The sequence below is a fragment of the Crotalus tigris genome, unplaced genomic scaffold, assembly GCF_016545835.1.
Source record: "Crotalus tigris isolate CLP2741 ecotype Arizona unplaced genomic scaffold, ASM1654583v1 scf7180000017592.2434428, whole genome shotgun sequence".
Taxonomy (NCBI): domain Eukaryota; kingdom Metazoa; phylum Chordata; class Lepidosauria; order Squamata; family Viperidae; genus Crotalus; species Crotalus tigris.
This window is the reverse complement of record NW_024096498.1, coordinates 239,270-259,895: the sequence shown is the minus strand read 5'-3', so window position 1 is coordinate 259,895 and position 20,626 is coordinate 239,270. Positions and strand designations below refer to the sequence as shown.

The 20,626-nt window shown below is 51.9% G+C and overlaps 1 protein-coding gene across 1 annotated transcript; it reads left to right on the top strand.

Moving 5' to 3' along the window:
* The first annotated feature begins 1,388 nt into the window (after window positions 1-1,388).
* Window positions 1,389-19,729, top strand: LOC120317816 (tigger transposable element-derived protein 1-like). The gene is made up of 8 exons (XM_039364720.1): window positions 1,389-1,743; window positions 5,777-5,903; window positions 7,791-7,904; window positions 8,645-8,758; window positions 8,860-8,994; window positions 10,386-10,499; window positions 15,830-15,928; window positions 17,316-19,729. The coding sequence occupies exons 1-8, from the start codon at window positions 1,417-1,419 to the stop codon at window positions 18,809-18,811; spliced, it is 2,526 nt and encodes an 841-aa protein (XP_039220654.1). The 5' UTR covers window positions 1,389-1,416; the 3' UTR covers window positions 18,812-19,729.
* The last annotated feature ends 897 nt before the right edge of the window (window positions 19,730-20,626 follow it).

The window sequence follows — 20,626 nt, the reverse complement described above, 5'->3', positions numbered from 1 at the left end:
TCTCTCCCACCCCCCTCCCCGGAAGAGCGCATGTGCGCGTCTCAGGCGGGGGGGGCAGGGCTTATGGAGAGGTCCTCGGACGCTAGACATGGCGACACTTTCCCCCCTCCTCAGGGCCTGGGAGAAAGAGACGGAGGCGGAGCTTGGGGGGGGGGCACGGCTTGCGGGGGAGCGGTCCTCTGGCGCGGGGTACGATGGTCCTTTCTCCCTCTCCTCAGGATCTGTGCAAGAGATGGAGGCGGAGCTTGTGGGCATGCCAGTCCTTCCCCCGCTCAGGGCCTGGGCGAGTGAAGGAGTCGGGGGGCGGGGCTTGCGGGCACGACGGTCCTTCCACCCTCTCTTCAGGGCCTGGGAGACGGAGGCGGAGCGTCGTGAGGGGGGCGGAGCTTGTGGGCATCACGGTCCTTTCCCCCCCTCCTGAGGGCCTGGGCGGCGGAGCGTCAGGGGGCGGGGTTTGCGGGCATGACGGTCCTTCCACCCTCTCTTCAGGGCCTGGAAGAAAGACGGTGGCGGAGCGTCGTGAGGGGGGGGCGGAGCTTGCGAGCATCACGGTCCCTTCCCCCCTCCTGAGGGCCTGGGCGAGAGACGGAGGCGGAGCATCGGGGGAAGGGGCGGAGCTTGCGGAAACGACGCTCCTTTCCCCCCTCCTGAGGGCCTGGGCGACGGAGCGCCAGGGGGCGGGGTTCGCGGAGTATGACAGTCCTTTTCCCCCCCGCCTGAGCGAGAGAGATGGAGGCGGCGCGTCGGGGAGGGGGGGCGGAGCTGGCGGGCCCTGGGCGAGAGGGAGCGAGGTGGCGCGTCGGGGGGGCGGGGCTGGCGGGCATGGCGGTTCTTCCCGCCGCCTCGGCCTGGGCGAGAGGGAGGGAGGCGGAGCGTCAGGGGGTGGGGCTTGCGGGCATGACGGTCCTTCCCCCCCCTCCTCAGGGCCTGGGCGAGAGGGAGGGAGACGGAACGTCAGGGGGTGGGGCTTGCGGGCATGACGGTCCTTCCCCCCCTCCTGAGGGCCTGGGCGAGAGGGAGGGAGGCGGAGCGTCAGGGGGTGGGGCTTGCGGGCATGACGGTCCTTCCCCCCCTCCTCAGGGCCTAGGCGAGAGGGGGGCGGAGCTAGCGGGCATGACAGTCTTTTCCCCCCCTCCTCGGCCTGGGCGAGAGGGAGGGAGGCGGAGCGTCAGGGGGTGGGGCTTGCGGGCATGACGCTCCTTCCCACCACCTGGGCGAGAGTCAGGGAGGCGGGGCCTCGGGAGGGCGGGACTTGCGTGCGTACGGGCCTGGGCCAGAGGGAGGGAGGGAGAGAGGGAGGCGGGGCGTCGGGGGAAGGGGCGGGACTTGCGGGCGTCAGGGCCTGGGCGAGAGAGAGAGACGGGGGGGCGGGGCGTCGTCCGGCGCGGGGCATGCCGGTCCGGGAGGGCGAGGGCGATGGCGGCGCGGGGCCTGGAGGCGGCGGCGGCGGCGTCGCTGTGGCCGGCGGCGTCGGCGTCGTGCCTGGCGGGCCCGGAGGCGTCGGGCTCGCGGCTGCGCTGCCTGGAGGGCCGCCTGGCCTCGGCCGAGGAGCAGCTGGGCGGCTGCCAGCGGGCGGTGGCGGAGCTGGGCGGGCAGCTGGAGGGCAAGTGGGCGGCGCTGGGCGGGCTGGTGCGGGACTTCGGGCGGCTGGAGCGGCGGCTGGAGCGGCTGGAGGACCTGCTGCGGACCCGCAACTTCTGGATCCTGCGCTTCCCGCCCGGCGCCCGCGGGGAGACGCCCAAGGTCAGGGCTGGGGCCGGGAGGAGGCGCACCACACACGCACCACACACACACACACACACACACACACACACACACACACACACACACACACACACACACACACACACACACACACACACACTCAACCCTACAGATGCACGCCCCACATGTAGTCACACACCACAGACACATGCACAACACAGAGATAGCCCACCCACCAGACACTACAGACAGACACACAAGCTACACGTACCACAAACTCCCCACGGACCACCCGTAGACACTAGCACCACATGCACCACACGCGGAAACAACCACACACACACCCCCCACGGCCCCCACACACCTGCACAACACACAGATAGATCCCCCCCACCAGACGCTACAGACACACACGCTACACATACCACAAACTCCCCACGGACCACCCGTAGACACTACCACCACATGCACCATATGCACCACACACGGAAACAACCACACACAGATAGATCCCCCCCACCAGACGCTACAGACACACACACACACACACACACACACACACTCAACCCTACAGATGCACGCCCCACATGTAGTCACACACCACAGACACATGCACAACACAGAGATAGCCCACCCACCAGACACTACAGACAGACACACAAGCTACACGTACCACAAACTCCCCACGGACCACCCGTAGACATTACCACCACATGCACCACACACAGAAACAACCACACACACACCCCACAGACCCCACACACAGATAGATCCCACCCATCAGACGCTACAGACACACACGCTACACATACCACAAACACCCCATAGATCACACGTAGACACTACAGACACATGCACCACACACACCACATACACACACATGCACCATACACACCACATACAGACACATGCACCACACACAGACACACAACCACACACATACTACACCCTGCGGATCCCACGCACACATCAACCCTACAGATGCACGCCCCACACGTAGACACACAACCACAGACCAAGCAGACCCACCCCAGACACATGCACAACACACAGATAGCCCACCCACCAGACACTACAGACAGACACACAAGCTACACGTACCACAAACTCCCCACGGACCACCCGTAGACACTAGCACCACATGCACCACACACGGAAACAACCACACACACACCCCACGGACCCCACACACCTGCACAACACACAGATAGATCCCCCCCACCAGACGCTACAGACACACACACTACACATACCACAAACACCCCATAGATCACACGTAGACACTACAGACACATGCACCACATACACACACATGCACCATACACACCACATACACACACATGCACCACACAGACACACAACCACACACATACTACACCCTACGGATCCCACACACACATCAACCCTACAGATGCACTCCCCACATGTAGTCACACACCGCAGACCAAGCAGACCCACCCCAGACACATGCACAACACAGAGATAGCCTACCCACCAGACACTACAGACAGACACACAAGCTACACGTACCACAAACTCCCCACAGACCACCCGTAGACACTACCACCACATGCACCATATGCACCACACACGGAAACAACCACACACAGATAGATCCCACCCACCAGACGCTACAGACACACACGCTACACATACCACAAACACCCCATAGATCACACGTAGACACTACAGACACATGCACCACACACACCACACACACATGCACCACCCCAGGCACACCACCCACCACCCACATGCATATCACCCATGCTAACACTACAAATACATGCACCACAGACCCAAACACACCACTTACACATGCACCACACACAGACACTCCACATGGACTAGACACATTATCCACATGCACACCACCCATGCCAACACTACAGACACACCCAGGCACGCCATACATACACCACAGACACACACAAACCAAGCAGACACACACCACAGACACATGCACAACACACAGATATACCCCCCACACACAAACATGCACACCAGACACACCACATACCCATGCAACGCACATGCACACCTTCCACACGCACACCACACATACCAACACTAGAGACTCATGCAAACACACACACACCATCCACACATGCACCACACACAGTACACAGACCACACACCTACACACCAGACAATGCACGCACCTGCCGATGGGGCCTCAGGTCCTCAGCAGTGGAAGATGGGCAAGAGGGTGAAGCTGGGGGGCTTGGCTGTCCACCAGGGGAATGACGGGGGACGCTCTTTGAGTGTGTGTGGGGGTGTTCATCGCAGACGTCTCGTGACCCAGCTAGGTGATGGCATCAGGGCAGGGAGGGAGGGCTGGTTTGCAGAGAGGAGAAGGAAGAGGAAAAGGATTGGGGGCTTGGGGGTCGCTCTGAGCTGGGGGGGGGTCTTTCCTGGCAGACATCTCATGACCTAGGTAGGTGACAGCATTGGCGCTGGGAGGGAGTAGAGGAGAAGGGACGTCGGAGTCCTTACGGTGGTTTCCTTGTGGATGTTTCGTGACCCTCCTAAGGAATATCATCAATGCTAGAAGGGAGGGAGGGGTGGCAAAGAGAAGCTGGGAGGGAGGAGGAGGATTGTGGGGTTACCTAACTGGGTCATGAAAAGTCTGCAAGAAAACAACACTACAGACCCCACAGTTGTCGTCGTCTTCCTCCTCCTCTTCCTCCTCCTCCTCCTCTCCACAAACCTTCCCTTCTAGCACTGACAATGTTAGTTTGGTCATGAAACGTGGTGCAAGAAAACAACAAAGCTGAATGAACACTACAGACCCCACAGTTCGTCATTCTTCTCCTCTCCACTCCATAAGCCCCATTCTCTCCAGGCACTGATGACGTTATCTAGTTGGATCAGGAAACGTCTGCAAGAAAACAAAGCTGAATGAACACGACAGACCCCACAGTCGTCGTCCGTCTCCTCTCCACTCCACAAACCCCATTCTCTCCCGGCACTGATGTTACCTAGTTGGATCAAGAAACGTCTGCAAGAAAAACAAAGCTGAATGAACCCCACAGATCCCACAGTTGTCCTTCTCCTCTCCACTCCACAAACCCCATTCTCTCCAGGCACTGATGACGTTATCTAGTTGGATCAGGGAACATCTGCAAGAAAACAAGGCGGAATAAACGCTACGGAGCCCACAGTCCTCCTCCTTTTCCTTCTCCTCTCCTCTCCACTCCACTCACCTCCCACTCTTCCAGCACTGATGATATTACTAAGTTTGATCATGAAACGTGGTCAAGAAAACAACAAAGCTGAACGAACACTACAGACCGTACAGTCGTTTATTAACCCCGATGTTACCTGGTTGGGTCAGGAAACGTCTGCGAAGAAACAGCCAAACTCAGCCCCAAAGGCTCCATATTACTCCTCCTCCCCCCCCCCCTCCTCCCCACTCCACAAACCCCATTCTCTCCTGGCACTGATGATGTTACCTAGTTGGATCAAGAAACGTCTGCAAGAAAGCAAAGCTGAATGAATGGGGGATTCTGGGAGTTGAAGTCCTCTCTTAAAGCATGCCAGCTAGGGGATTCTGGGACTTGAAGTCCTCCCTCCCCCTAAAGCAAACTGGGGGATTCTGGGAGTTGAAGTCTTCTCTTAAAGCAAGCTGACTGGGGGATTCTGGGAGTTGAAGCCCCTCCCTCTTAAAGCAAACCGGCTGGGGAATTCTGGGAGTTGAAGTCCTTCCCTCTTAAAGCAAGCTGGCTGGGGGATTCTGGGAGTTGAAGTCCCTCCCTCTTAAAGCAAGCTGGCTGGGGAATTCTGGGAGTTGAAGTCCTTCCCTCTTAAAGCAAACTGGCTGCGGGATTCTGGGAGTTGAAGTCCACCCCCTGAAAGCATCACGGCTGGGGGATTCTGGGACTTGAAGTCCCCAAGTCTTAAGGCTTGGAGGCCCCTGATCCAGAGGGAGCTAGTAGGCTTTTGTCTGCTTAATGATAAAATACTGCCTTCCCCCCCCCTCCCCCAAGTACGCTATACTTATTTCTCAACTTCTAGGACTTGGAGGCCACAGGATCGTGCACAAAGTCGTAACCCTGCTCTTTATTTCCAGGTTCCGGTCACTTTCGATGACCTTTCCGTTCATTTCAACGAGCAAGAATGGGGCAACCTGGATGACCTGCAGAAGGACCTGTATAAAACGGTCATGAAAAGCAATTATGAGATGCTAGTCTCAATGGGTGAGAATATCATCATTTGCTATCATTAGAGTCTTTGTCTAACGGTTGCTGGAATTGGGTAGTAATAGTAATAGTAGTAAAGTTGGAAGGGACCTTGGAGGTCATCTAGTCCAACCCCCTGCTCGGGCAGGAAACCCTACACCATTTCGGTCTAGTTTAACGAAGAGAAGGACGAGGGGGGACATGATAGCAGCCTTCCAATCTCTCGGGCTGCCCCAAAGAAGAGGGGGGGGGGTGGTCCACCTATTTTCCAAAGCGCCAGAAGGCAGGACAAGAAGCAACGGGTGGAAACCGATCAAGGAGAGAAGCAACCTAGAACTAAGGAGAAACTTCCTGACAGTTAGAACAAATAACCAGTGGAACAGCCTGCCCCCAGAAGCTGTGAAGGCTCCAACACTGGACGTTTTTAGTAATAATAGTAATAGTAGTAAAGTTGGAAGGGGCCTTGGAGGTCATCTAGTCCAACCCCCTGCTCAGGCAGGAAACCCTACACCATTTTGGACAAATGGCTGTCCAGTCTCTTCTTCAAAACTTCCAGTGTTGGAGCATTTACTGCTTCTGGAGGCAGGCTGTTCCACGGATTAATTGTTCTCACTGTCAGGAAGTTTCTCCTTAGTTCTAGATTGCTTCCCTCCTTGATTTAGTTTCCACCCGTTGCTTCTTGTTCTGCCTTCGGGCGCTTTGGAGAACAGCTTGACTCCCTCTTCTTTGGGGCAGCCCCTCAGATACTGGAACACAGCTATCCTGTCCCCCCTCGTCCTTCTCTTCGTTAAACTGGACATATCCAATTCTAGCAACCGTTCCTTATATGTTTTAGCCTCCAGTCTCCTAATCATCTTTGTTGCTCTTCTTTGTAGTCTTTCTAGAGTCTCAGCATCTTTTTAAAGAGGAGACTGGACAGCCATTTGTCCAAAATGGTCTAGGGTTTCCTGCCTGAGCAGGGGGTTGGACTAGATGACCTCCAAGGTCCCTTCCAACATTATTATTATTATCGATCATCGCACAGTCAGCCAGGTGTTCAGACTGGATTTGGCATTTTGTCTACCTATCGAGTCCTTACCCAGGACCTGGGATAGGCAGATGTGGATGTTTGATGGTATTACAGATATCGTCGCAGGATGGAAGCAGTTACTAGTAAGGCCGCCTTTTGCAATTGACTAATAGCGAATTTGTCAATGCCAATGATGTTCAAGTGGTGCTCCAGTTGTTTTGGGATTGCACCCAAGGAGCCTATGACTATTGGTACTACCCTTGCTTGCTTTTGCCACAGTCTTTCTATTTCTATTTGTAGGTCTTTGTAATTTGTTATCTTCTCCAGTTCTTTCTCTTCTATTCTGCTATCTCCAGGCACTGCGACGTCCACTATCCAGACTTTTTTGTCTTTCTTATCGACAATTGTTAAGACTGGGGTGTTATGTTGCAGGTGCTTGTCTGTTTGAATTCTGAAGTCCCAGAGCAGTTTAATTTTATCATTTTCTATGACTCTCTCTATTTTATGATCCCACCAGTTTGCTTAGAGGCAAATGATATTTTTTTGCAGATCTTCCAATGCACCATTGTTGCTACTTTGTCATGCCGCTGCTTTATTATTATTATTATTATTATTATTATTATTATTATTATTATTATTATTATTATTGATTATATTTATCACTGGATTGATTGACTCGGTCTTGAACGTGGGCTTGGTAACCTCCAACCCAGCGTCCTAACCACACGAGCCACCGTCTTCCCGATTGGCTCGAGGATGCATTTATTTGTTGGCTGGGGAATTCCATAGAAATTGCCAAGGTTGGAGTGAGAAAGAAAGGAAGAGGAAGAAAATGAAACCGGTGATTAACAGGATTTTTTTTTTAACGGGATTTTTCCTTTGCCGTGTGTGGGCAGATTACGCCATCGCAAAACCCGAGATCCTGACCAAGATCGAGCAAGGCGACGCCTTGTGTGACACCAACGTCGAAGCCGCGCCCGAGGATGACACGCCGACACTCCCTGGCACAGGTAAACGCACGCTGTCTCTCGAAATGTACGGATCCGTTTTTTCTTCATGCTTTTTTTTTTTTTGCATAATGGAGGGAGCCAGCACGGAGAAGGCCCTTCTTCTGGATTCCACCAGAAGGACCTGTTCTGTCCCAGCTTCCGTGAGTCCTTGTTAAGCTCACAAGGATGGAACCTCTCTTCCGACAAGCAGGCTGGACCGCAGGAAAAAAACCAACCCCTTTTATTATTCACAGACCCGAGTCAATGTCCAAGGCAAACAAAACACAGTCCACAGAAACTCGATTCCGCAACACGAACGGTTGCCTTCGGCCACTAGCACCTCCCACACCTTCCCTTTTATGATGCAGCCAAGGCGTGGCTTCCTAATGCCTTCTCCTTTGCCTTTGGAGCCGCTCCATTGCATTCCTCTGTCCTACTCGCTTCTCTTGCCTGCGCATTCATGCATCCGTGATTTGTCCCAGCTGTTCTTCATCACCGTCCAACTCAGGCTCCCAGCACAGCTGCGTCTCAGCCTGAGCGCGAGTAGAGGGAACTCGTGTTCCTCACGAGTCTTCCTCTGACTCTGATGTCCCTCCAGGCCCCTCCTCTGAGTCCTCAGATGCCGGGTCCACTGGCCAGCGAGGAATCACAACAGGACCTTTTTAGGTCTCTTGCCTCCCCACTCTGGTGGGTCCGATGGATTTAACCAAGAAAAGAAGGTCCTTTGGATGGTTGACAGCAACTTTCTCTCCTCCGTCCAGAGTCCCCCGTCGCTCCGGTGGATGTTTCGTTGTGGCTGAAGGAAGAAGTAGAAGGACCTCACGTTGGCAGAAAGGCCAGGCCTCTTGAGGAGATCGGCGCCGGTCTTCACGAGGGTGAATAGCCGGCATCCTGGAATTGCGGTTGGGCTTAAAAAAAAAGAGGGAGCCTTGATCGTGCGCTTTTTGTGTGTGTGTGTGTCTTCTTTCCCCACAAGGGCAGTCTCGCTTGGTAGGACACGTCCTGATGACCACTTCTCCCAAATTCATGGACCCGGAAAACGAACATCCCAGAATCTTGCTTCCTTCTGGATCGTGCCGGAACGACGCCGTCAGGAGGGAAATGGAAGCCGGTACTGATAAAGCTGACATCTCCTTACTGCTTGCTCATTCTTTAGTCATTCGATTGTTGTCCCAGCTTGGATAGTGGATAAGTCACCTCAAGGCCTAAGGTCACTCAGTCGGCTTTCGTGCCTCAGGCGGGATTAGAATTCACTGTCTCCGGGTGAAGAAAGGACGGGACTAGAACTCCCAGTCTCCTGGTGATTGGCCCAGAGTCACCCAGCTAGCTTTCACGCCTAAGGCAAGACTAGAACTCACAGTCTCCTGGTGATTGGCCCAGAGTCACCCAGCTAGCTTTCACGCCTAAGGCAAGACTAGAACTCGCAGTCTCCTGGTGATTGGCCCAGAGTCACCCAGCTAGCTTTCACGCCTAAGGCAAGACTACAACTCCCAGTCTCCTAGTGATTGGCCCAGAGTCACCCAGCTAGCTTTCACGCCTAAGGCAAGACTAGAACTCCCGGTCTCCTGGTGATTGGCCCAGAGTCACCCAGCTAGCTTTCACGCCTAAGGCAAGACTACAACTCCCAGTCTCCTGGTGATTGGCCCAGAGTCACCCAGCTAGCTTTCACGCCTAAGGCAAGACTAGAACTCCCAGTCTCCTGGTGATTGGCCCAGAGTCACCCAGCTAGCTTTCACGCTAAGGCAAGACTACAACTCCCAGTCTCCTGGTGATTGGCCCAGAGTCACCCAGCTAGCTTTCACGCCTAAGGGAAGACTAGAACTCCCAGTCTCCTGGTGATTGGCCCAGAGTCACCCAGCTAGCTTTCACGCCTAAGGCAGAACTAGAACTCACTCTCTCTTGATGTCGGGACCACGACACCAAACTGCCTCTCGTCTGCTAGAAATTTTAGTTGAACACGAACTTGAAACTCCCTGTCGTGTTCGTGATTCCTTGCGGTAACTACCGTATATGCCGGCGTACAAGGCGACCCGGCGTATAAGACGGCCCCCGTCTTTGTCGCCGAGCCGCATTCCTAGAACGTCGTCTTATACACCGGAAACTACCAGTATTTCCGGTGTATAAGACGACTCGGCGTATAAGACGACCCCCGTCTTTGGCGCCGATTTTAGCGCTTGTGGAAGTCGCCTTATACGCCGGCTTATACGGTATGATCCTATTTTCTACCGCGGTTTCTCTTTACCGTACCCTTCCACCGCTCTCCCGTCGATACCTTTCCACAATCTCTTCGATCGAATTCTTCGGGTCGGTTTCCCCCATGGGGGGGCCTTTCTCCTTCTCCGTCTCTCTCCCACCCGCGGGCGGGTTTACCCCAGCTTGTTCCTGACCCTCTTCTCCTTGGCCCTTAACGCCGTAGGCCCCTGTCCTTGTGATTGCTGTCCCTGCATGCCTTTTCCGGCCCGTGCGCTTTCTTGACGCCTTTTCCTCTCGTTCGGTGTCCAGGTTCTTCGGTGGAGTACCTAGACATCCCCTCGGGGATTAAAGAAGAGGCAGAGGAGGTCTCCTTGGGCCCCGTGGAGACCCACAAAGAGCCCGTGCCGTACGATCCTAGCGAAGGTAAGCACCCCTTCCTCTCGCGAGCTACACAGGAGCGGTCCAAATTGTGGAAAACCTTTTAGGGGGAAAAAGCGTACCGTCGAAACGCCGCCTCGGGTAAAGTTTCCACCCATTTTTTCTTCTTCTAAATGTCTTCATAACTGTAGCCTGGTTCACCGAATAATGCCGTTTTACGACGCTTTCTGGGCAGCCAGTCGACTCTGTGCAGCATGACTTTAATTTTATTACGTTTTTGCGAGCTCAAAACACACACACACACAAGAAAACCCCAACCAACTTGCTAGCGATCCCACAACACCCCGACCAATGTCCCCCTCTCGGCTTCAATACAGGACATCGATAAGGGGATCCTGTTGTGATCTGGTTGGCTCCTGGCCCAAACAAGACGACACCCGATTGGCTTTCTAAACACTCCCGCTCATTGGCTGCAATCCGATGAGGGAAAGCTACCTGAGATCAACCTACGCAAGCTGTGCTTGCTTTTTCTGGTTGTTTGGCTCTACCTTTTCGTAGAATACAGATCACGGAACGAACTATGTTGCGCTACGTTCTTGATTCAATTACCGTATGTTCCGGCGTATAAGACGACTTTCGAAGGGGTAGAAATCGGCGCCGAAGTTGGGGGTCGTCTTATATGCCGAGTCGTCTTGTACGCCGGAAATAACTGTAGTTTCCGGCGTATAAGACGACTTTATAGGCATGCAACTCGGCGCCAAAGTTGAGGGTCGTCTTAGACGCCGAGTCGCTTTATACGCCGGAAATAACGGTAGTTTCCGGCATATAAGACGACTTTCTAGGCATGCAACTCGGCGCCAAAGTTGGGGGTCGTCTTAGACGCCGAGTCGCCTTATACGCCGGAAATAATGGTAGTTTCTGGCATATAAGATGACTTTCTAGGCATGCAACTCGGCGCCGAAGTTGGGGGTCGTCTTAGACGCCGAGTCGCCTTATACGCCGGAAATAACGGTAGTTTCCGGCATATAAGACGACTTTCTAGGCATGCAACTCGGCGCCAAAGTTGGGGGTCGTCTTAGACGCCGAGTCGCCTTATACGCCGGAAATAACGGTAGTTTCCGGCATATAAGATGACTTTCTAGGCATGCAACTCGGCGCCGAAGTTGGGGGTCGTCTTAGACGCCGAGTCGTCTTATACGCCGGAAATAACTGTAGTTTCCGGCATATAAGACGACTTTCTAGGGCATGCAACTCGGCGCCAAAGTTGGGGGTCGTCTTAGATGCCGAATCGTCTTATACGCCGGAAATAACGGTAGTTTCCGGCGTATAAGACGACTTTCTAGGCATGCAACTTGGCGCCGAAGTTGGGGGTCGTCTTATACGCCGAGTCTTCTTATACGCCGGAAATAACGGTAGTTTCTGGCGTATAAGATGACTTTCTAGGCATGCAACTTGGCGCCAAAGACGGGGGTCGTCTTATACCTTGGAAAATACGGTATCTTTCCATTGATACATAATTTTATGATACTGCTCCCCCCCCCCAAAAAGCGGGTGTTGTTAGCCCTCAAACCTCAAAAATACGCTTTTCCCAAAAGGCTTCCACAATTTGGGCCACTGCCGTATAGCTATAGGAGTCCAACGTTTCCACGGCTGAAAGCAATAGCACTTAGACTTACATATTGCTTCGTAGGATTTGACAGTGATTGACGGCGTCCGCGTGTCATCCCCAACGATCCCCCGGTCTTCTTTTAACCTCATTTTAGATGTTTGGAGTCCTGCTAGGCTTCTGGAGGTTAGATTGTCCTTGATTTAGATCAGTGGTTCTCACCCTTTTTAATGCCGCGACCCCCAACCGGTCGTAAGTCGAGGACTAACTGGCGCAGCACCGTTTGCAGAATGGGACTTTTGGCGGACTCAGCAGGGTAGAGACAGCCTGGACATTCCTATTGGCTTTTGAAAGCCAATAGAATGAGACTCTATTCAAGAGAGTCTTTCTATTGGCTTTCCAAAGCCAATAGAATAAAAGGGAGTAGCACAGCTAAGGAAAAGGGGGAAAAAAATGGCGGACTGCGTTGTTTGGCGACCCCCGTGAAATGGTCGTTCGACCCCAAATGGGGTCCCGACCCCACAGGTTGAGAACCACTGATTTAGATCGTCGTTGTCATCAATAGAAGGCAAGATTTGAAGCCCGGGGTTGAACCGTGGGGGTCCTCGGGCGCTCTCTGAACGTAGTGGTTTTCTCGCAGACGTTTCAAGACCCAGCTAGGTAACATCCTCAGGATTAGAAGGGAGGAGGATGTGGGATCCTTGGCGCTCTCTGAATTGGGCGGTTCTCTCGCAGACGTTTCAGGACCCAACTAGGTAACATCATCAGGGCTAGGAGGAGGAGGAGGTGGGATCCTTGGCGCTCTCTGAACTGGGCGGTTCTCTCACAGACGTTTCAGGACCCAGCTAGGGAACATCATCAGGGCTAGAAGGGAGGCGGGTTGCAGAGAGGAGGAGGATTATATGGGGGGCCTTGGTGGTCTCTGAACTTGGTGGTTTTCTTGTAGACATTTCATGACCCAACTAGGGAACATCATCAGGGAGGGGAGGAGGAGGGGGAAGGCTGTAGGGCCATTGGTGTCTAGGAGCGTGTGGTTTTCTTACATTTCATGACTCAACTAGGTAACATCAGTGTTGGAGGAGGAGGAGGACTGTGGGCTCCTCGGCGCTCCCTGAGCTTGGTTGTTTGCTTGGCGACATTTCACGACCCAACTAGGGAACATCATCAGCGCCAGAAGGGAGAGGGGTTTGCATGGAAGGAGGAGGAGGGGGGGGAGTGGATGTAGGAAGAGGGCTGAGAGGTCCTCATTACTCTCTGGGCTTGGTTGTTTGCTTGGCGACATTTCACGACCCAACTAGGGAACACCATCAGTGCTAGAAGGAGACGGGTTTGCATGGAAACCTTCCTAGCATTGATGATGTTACCCAGTTGGGCTGAGAAACGTCCGCCAGAAAACAACCAAACTCCGAGAACACGAAGGACCCTACGAGTTGTTTATATTAAACCGACGTACGATCCCCGTATCTCTTCAACTCCAGTCTGTACGTTGGGCTCAACATAAGATAAGATAAGATAAAATAAGATACCGTATATGCCGCCGTATTAGGCAACCCGGCGTATAAGACGACCCCCATCTTTATAGCCGGGCCGCATTCCTAGAACGTCGTCTTATACGCCGGAAATTACCAGTATTTCCGGCGTATAAGACGACTCGGTGTATAAGACGACCCCCGTCTTTGGCGCCGATTTCAGCGCTCCCGGAAGTCGTCTTATACGCCGGCATTTACGGTAAGATAAGATAAGATGATAAGTGAAGTGAAGAGAAGAGATGAGAAGAGATGAGATGATAAAATAAGATAGATAAGATTACCTTTATTGTCATTTTTTTGTACTGTGGGCCCAATGGCACACCTCAAAAATGAAATTTAGCGGCCCGCTTTCAAAGTGAAACACATCCATGACAATACACCTCAAACATACTATGTACAACATACGTGTAGACCAGTGGTGGCGCACCTATGGCACGGGTGCCAGAGGCGGCACTCGGAGCCCTCTCTGTGGGCACGCGCGCTGTCGCCCCAGTCCTAGGCCTTCAGTTGGGTTTTATAAAACTTTTTCGCTTTAGGCCTCCACCACCATGTGCAAAAAAAAGATTCAATCAATGAGTCGATTTCTCGCGGCAAAAAAAAGATCTTGCAAAGTTGGAATTGATTGATTAAACTTTTTAGTCCCACCCAGTCTGAACGTTACCACCAAAGCCACGCCCACCCAATGGGCCACACCCAGCCAATGGGCCACGCCCACCTGGCACTCGACGATGCATAAGTGGGTTTTGGGTTGCAGTTTGGGCACTCAGTCTCTAAAACAGTGGTTCTCAACCTGTGGGGTCGGGACCCCATTTGGGGTCGAACGACCATTTCAGGGGGGTCGCCAAACAACGCAGTCCACCATTTTTTCCCCCTTTTCCTTAGCTGTGCTACTCCCTTTTATTCTATTGGCTTTTGAAAGCCAATAGAACAGACTCTCTTGAATAGAGTCTAATTCTATTGGCTTTCCAAAGCCAATAGGAATGGTCCAGACTGTCTCTGCCCTGCTGAGCCCGCCAAAAGTCCCATTCTGCAAACGGTGCTGCACCCGTTGAGTAGTCCTCGACTTACAACCAGTTGAGTAGTCCTCGACTTACGACCGGTTGGGGGTCGCGGCATTAAAAAGGTTGAGAACCACTGCTCTAAAAGGTTCTCCATCACTGGTGTAGACCCCCCCCCTACATATACATAACCAATAAATATTAAATACTGTCCACCTTGAATATCTTAACGGAAGGAGGACGGTTGAGAGTTCACAAGGTTAATGCTGTATGGAATGAAACCCTGGCTGAATCTGGATGTTCGGCTGTGGATACCACGGAGTCCCCTCCGCCCAGAAGGTAACAAGGAAAACAGGTCGTGAAGAGGATGTGTGGCGTCCCAGACGATCTTACGGACCCTGCTCAAGCAGCGCTTCTGTGCTATGTCCTGGATGGGAGGGAGGGAACGGCCAATGATCTTTTCGGCCGTCCTCACCACTCTCTAGCGCCGCCTTCCTGTCCGAAGCAGGGATGCGTCCAAACCAGACCGTGATGCGGTACGACAGGATGCTCTCGATCGTCCTCCTGTAGAAAGTGTAAGGACCCACCCCACTTTGCATCTTAAGAAGACAGAACTCTTGGAATAATTCTTCCAACAGGAATCCTTTATTAAGAAGAAGTGGTTGCAGGCGTGCTAGACAGGACTTGGGGTCCAAGCTCTCCCATTCAAGGTTTTAAGGGGTTCCCCAGTAGTCCCACCCAATCACCCCCCCTTCCAGTGATAGTTTCAGGCATCACAAATCCACCCCTTTACTCCTTTCTTCCGTCTGGATGGAGACTTCAGATAAACTACATGAAAGGTAAATAGCCCCCTTTGTTATGGTAAGGTTCAAACTCTTTGAGGTTGCAATAAACACATTCAGCTCCTTAGAAGTATACTGAAGGAAGTGAGGGCCATAAAGCCCCTTTGTTCTCCCCCTTCTCTCCCTCTTATGGCAGAATCCAGAGAAGGCAGAATTGGGATTTTCTATGTTTGATAATTAAAGAGGAAATATAATTGGATTCTGACAGGTCAGGACAGCGGAAGGAAGACGTGCTTTTCTTGTGCGACGCAGAAAATGCAGGCGCTGCTTTACCGGTTCAGTCGCCACGGGGGTTGGTTTTTTTCCAGACATTACGCATTTCCCCGAGGCAATATATTGGAGAGCCCTTATATATTTGTTTCGTGTTTTTTTGTTTTTTGTTTCTTTTCTTTCTGGATAGATTATCAGACCATCACCATTTCTGAAGAGCATCTCTGTGGGCTTCAGGAAGACCAGTGTGCGCAGGACCCGTTGTTCTTCGGGGAAGGCTCCAGCTCCGGTAAGGGGAGACATGGTGGCGGCGCCGACGTGCCTTTCCAACTCGACGGTAGTCGATTTGTCGCGGAATTCGCTCGTTCCACCTTGCCCACGGGACAGGGTAGGACACCAGAGGTCCTGATCAAATCAGTCGAGGAGCAGCGCTAAGGGAAGGCAGGTCTGCTTGCGGTAGTCTTTGCGTTATGAGCACAATTGAGTTCCACATTTCCACTGCTGATAGCCATAACACTTAGGCTTATATGAATGAAATTCATATATGAAATTCAACAGTGGGAAAAAAAAGGAAGGTTCTACATTTGGGCAAGACGAACCAAATGTACAGGGATAGTATAGGGGGGTACCTTGCTCAATAGTAGTAACTGTGAGAGGGATCGCGGCGTCCTAGTGGACCATCCCTTAAATAGGAGCCGGTCGTGGGCTGCAGCTGCCAAAAAGGCCAACACAGTGCTGGGCTGCATAAACAGAGGGATAGAATCGAGATCACGTGAAGTATTAATACCACTTTACAAGGCCTTGGTAAGGCCACCCTTGGAAAAACTGCATTCAGTTTTGGTCACCACAATGTCCAAAAGATGTTGAGACTCTAGAAAGAGTGCAGAGAAGAGCAACAAAGATGTTTAGGGAACTGGAGGCTAAAACACAAAGAAAGGTATGTCTAGTTTAATGAAGAGAAGGACCAGGGGGGACACGATAGCAGCCTTCCAGTATCTCAGGGGCTGCCCCAAAGAAGAGTGAGTCAAGCTGTTCTCCAAAGCGCCTGAAGGCAGGACAAGAAACAAAGGATGGAAACTAATCAAGGAGAGAAGCAACCTAGAACTAAGGAGAAAATTCCTGACAGTGAGAACAATTAACCAGTGGAACCACCTGCCTCCAGAAGTGGTGAATGCTCCAACACTGGAAGTTTTTAAGAAGAGACTGGACAGCCATTTGTCTGAAATGGTGTAGGGCTTCCTCCCTGAGCAGGGGGTTGGATTAAATGACCTCCAAGGTCCCTTCCAACTTTATTATTATTATTATTATTATTATTTACCACTGGATTGATTGACTCCGGTTTTGAATGTGGGCTTGATAACCTCCAACCCAGCGTCCTAACCACACGAGCCACCCTGTTCCCGATTGGTTCGATGATGCATTTATTTGCTGGCTGGGGAATTCTGGGAGTTGACGTCCACCGGTCTTAAAAGTTGCCAAGGTTGGACACATGATTTACATGCTTTTTATCCAGGGACTAAAATTTGTTACCAAACCAGGACAATATATTTTTACACTCCTCCCACGCGAACAATGAAGTTGTTCTCAACCAATTAAACTATTTTTTTTCTAAATTATCTCTCTTATTTCTCTCTCTCTCTCTCTCTCTCTCTCTCTCTCTCTCTCTCTCTCTCCAGTATTTTGCAACGGGCTCTTATTCTCGCTGGCCATGTCCTCAAAAGGGAAGAGAAAAGGCCACGGTTCGTCGGAGGAGCGAAGCAAAAAGCAGAGGAAGGCTATCAGTCTGAATTTGAAGATGAAGATCATCAAAGCCTACGACGCTGGGAAGAAGGTGAACATCATCGCCCAAGAAGAAGGCCTGGCCCATTCCACCATCTCCACCATTTTGAAGAACAAGGAGAGGATCCGAGAGGCCATGAAAGGCTCCCCGGGGACAAAAGCCATCATCACCCGGCAACGCAAAGGCCTCATCCACGAAACGGAGAAACTCCTGATGCTGTGGATTGAGGATCAGATCCAAAAGCGGATTCCCATCAGCCTCCCGCTCATTCAGGCCAAGGCGCGCAGCCTTTTTGCGACCCTGAAGGAGCGAGCCGGCGAGGAGTGTACCGAAACGTTCACGGCCAGCCGCGGGTGGTTCATGCGCTTCCAGCGAAGATTTAACTACCACACGGCACACCCGCCGGGCGAAGCGGCCGGGGCCGACGAAATGGCAGCCCAACGCTTCCTGGATGACCTTGACGAGCTCATCGCCGACGGGAACTATTTGCCCGAACAGATATTCAACGTGGACAAAACCCGGTTATTTTGGAAAAAAATGCCCGAACGGACTTATCTTCACCGAGAGGCCCAAGCTATACCTGGATACAAAGCTTTTAAGGACCGAATCACCTTGCTGTTGGGCGGGAATGTCGCCGGATTCAAGCTGAAGCCGTTCCTGATCCACAAATCGGACGATCCCCCCACGGGCGAAAACATCGGCCAAGAGACACTGCCCGTCTATTACCAAACTGATCAGAAGGCTTGGATGACCCAAGTCTTTTTCGAGGATTGGTTTGTAAATTGCTTCATCCCCCAGGTGCAGGAATATTGTTTTCAAAACAGAATCCCTTTTAGGGTTCTCCTGCTCCTCAACAACGCCCCTGGATATCCCCCGCACCTGGATGATGTCCATTCGGACGTGAAGGTCGTCTATCTACCCAAAAACACCAGCCCTTTCCTACAGCCTATGGATCAGGGCGCCGTCTCCATCTTCAAAGCATGCTATTTACGGGCCACGCTGGCCTCGGCCGTCGCCGCGACAGAGGACAACAGGCTGACTTTGCGCGACTTTTGGGACGCGTACGACATCGGCCACTGTATCGAAAACATTGCGACGGCGTGGAAGGAGGTCAGCCTGAAATGCACGCAAGGCATTTGGGAGCGCTGCCTGAAGCGCTTTGCTCTCCTCGTCCGTAACTTTGAAGGCTTCGACCTCAACGAGGATTTGGAGGAAATCAGCCGCAACATTTTGACGCTCCACCGCGCCGTCGGTTTAGAGGTGGATGCAGACGATGTGAAAAAATGGATCGCCTACCCCGAGGGAGAGCTTTCCAACGAAGAATTGATCGAGCTGAAAGAAGAATTGGAGGCCCAAGGCATGGCGGATGAGGACGAAGATATCAAATACTAGTCTTGAGTCCGTTCAGGGTGAAAATATTCGACAGGTGTTTTTCTCAAGGCGTTAACGAAACGTTACGAAAATTCGGAAGTACGGACCCAAACGTAGAACGTTTTGGAAAGTTAACATTGGGAGCCCCGGACGTTCAGCGTGAAAAAATTCGACAGGTGTTTTTCTCAAGGCGTTAACGAAACGTTACGAAAATTCGGAAGTACGGATCCAAACGTAGAATGTTTTGGAAAGTTAACATTGGGAGCCCCGGACGTTCAGCGTGAAAAGATTCGACAGGTGATTTTCTCAAGACGCTAACGAAACGTTAATGAAAATTCAGAAGTATGGATCCAAATGTAGAATGTTTTTGGAAAGTTATATTGGGAGCCCCGGATGTTCAGCGTGAAAATATCGACCGGTGCTTTTCTTGGAACGTTCATAAAAACTTTAACGAAAATTAGGAAGTATGGATCGGAATGTAGAACCTTTTGGAAAGCTACATCGGGAAATGCATGTGTCCTAGTGAAATAGATGAAGGAAAAAAATGTGCAAAGAAAACTTAGTGAATTCTTTTAAGAAGTTATTTCTTGCTCACCTCCCCATCCTGAAAAAAGCAGATCCCCCGAGGACGCAGGTTCACCAGCCTGCTAGCCCTCCCCCCCCCCCCCGTATCCGACATTTCGGAAACCACGGCAAAAGACTAATCTCTGGAAGGGGTTCTGTGGATGTTTACAGGTACAGTACTGTAATTGTAAACGCTGATTTTGTATTCTTTTATTTTTGTACTGTAACACGACACGACGGCGCATAACAACAACAACAACAATAATAATAATTACACATTCGATCAGAGACGTTTTAAAGTATTGGACATGAAGTTCCGTTCATTGGAGGATGAAATTGACTTCTTTAGAAATAAAAGATGTTTTAAAATATTCAGAAACATAGCCTGGTTCATTGAAGGACTAAAAGAAATTGCCTTACGAATGGACGGAGTAAAAATTGTTAAAATTGTAGACGAATGGGGAAAAAAATGTAAAATTATGAATTTTTTTTTTCCCCTCCACTCACTTCTGGTCTGCATTATTTAGTGATCAAGTTGTTGGTCCCGGTGACGGTCACTAAACAAAGATTGCTTATCTATTGGTCTTCTGTTAAAATAGTTGTTTTAATAGCCTGCATGTAATTGTGCAAAGGTGTCTGGCCAGGAAACCGGGAGACAGTGAGTTGTAGTCCCACCTTAGTCATGAAAGCCGATTGGGTGACTTTGGGCCAATCACCAGGAGACAGTGAGTTGTAGTCCCACCTTAGTCATGAAAGCCGATTGGGTGACTTTGGGCCAATCACCAGGAGACAGTGAGTTGTAGTCCCACCTTAGTCATGAAAGCCGATTGGGTGACTTTTGGGCCAATCCCCAGGAGACAGTGAGTTCTAGTCCCACTTTAGGCATGAAAGCCGATTGGGTGACTTTTGGGCCAATCCCCAGGAGACGGTGAGTTCTAGTCCCACATTAGGCATGAAAGCCGATTGGGTGACTTTTGGGCCAATCCCCAGGAGACGGTGAGTTCTAGTCCCACCTTAGGCATGAAAGCCGATTGGGTGACTTTTGGGCCAATCCCCAGGAGACGGTGAGTTCTAGTCCCACCTTAGTCATGAAAGCCGATTGGGTGACTTTTGGGCCAATCACCAGGAGACGGTGAGTTCTAGTCCCACCTTAGTCATGAAAGCCGATTGGGTGACTTTGGGCCAATCACCAGGAGAGGGTGAGTTCTAGTCCCGCCTTAGTCATGAAAGCCGATTGGGTGACTTTTGGGCCAATCACCAGGAGACGGTGAG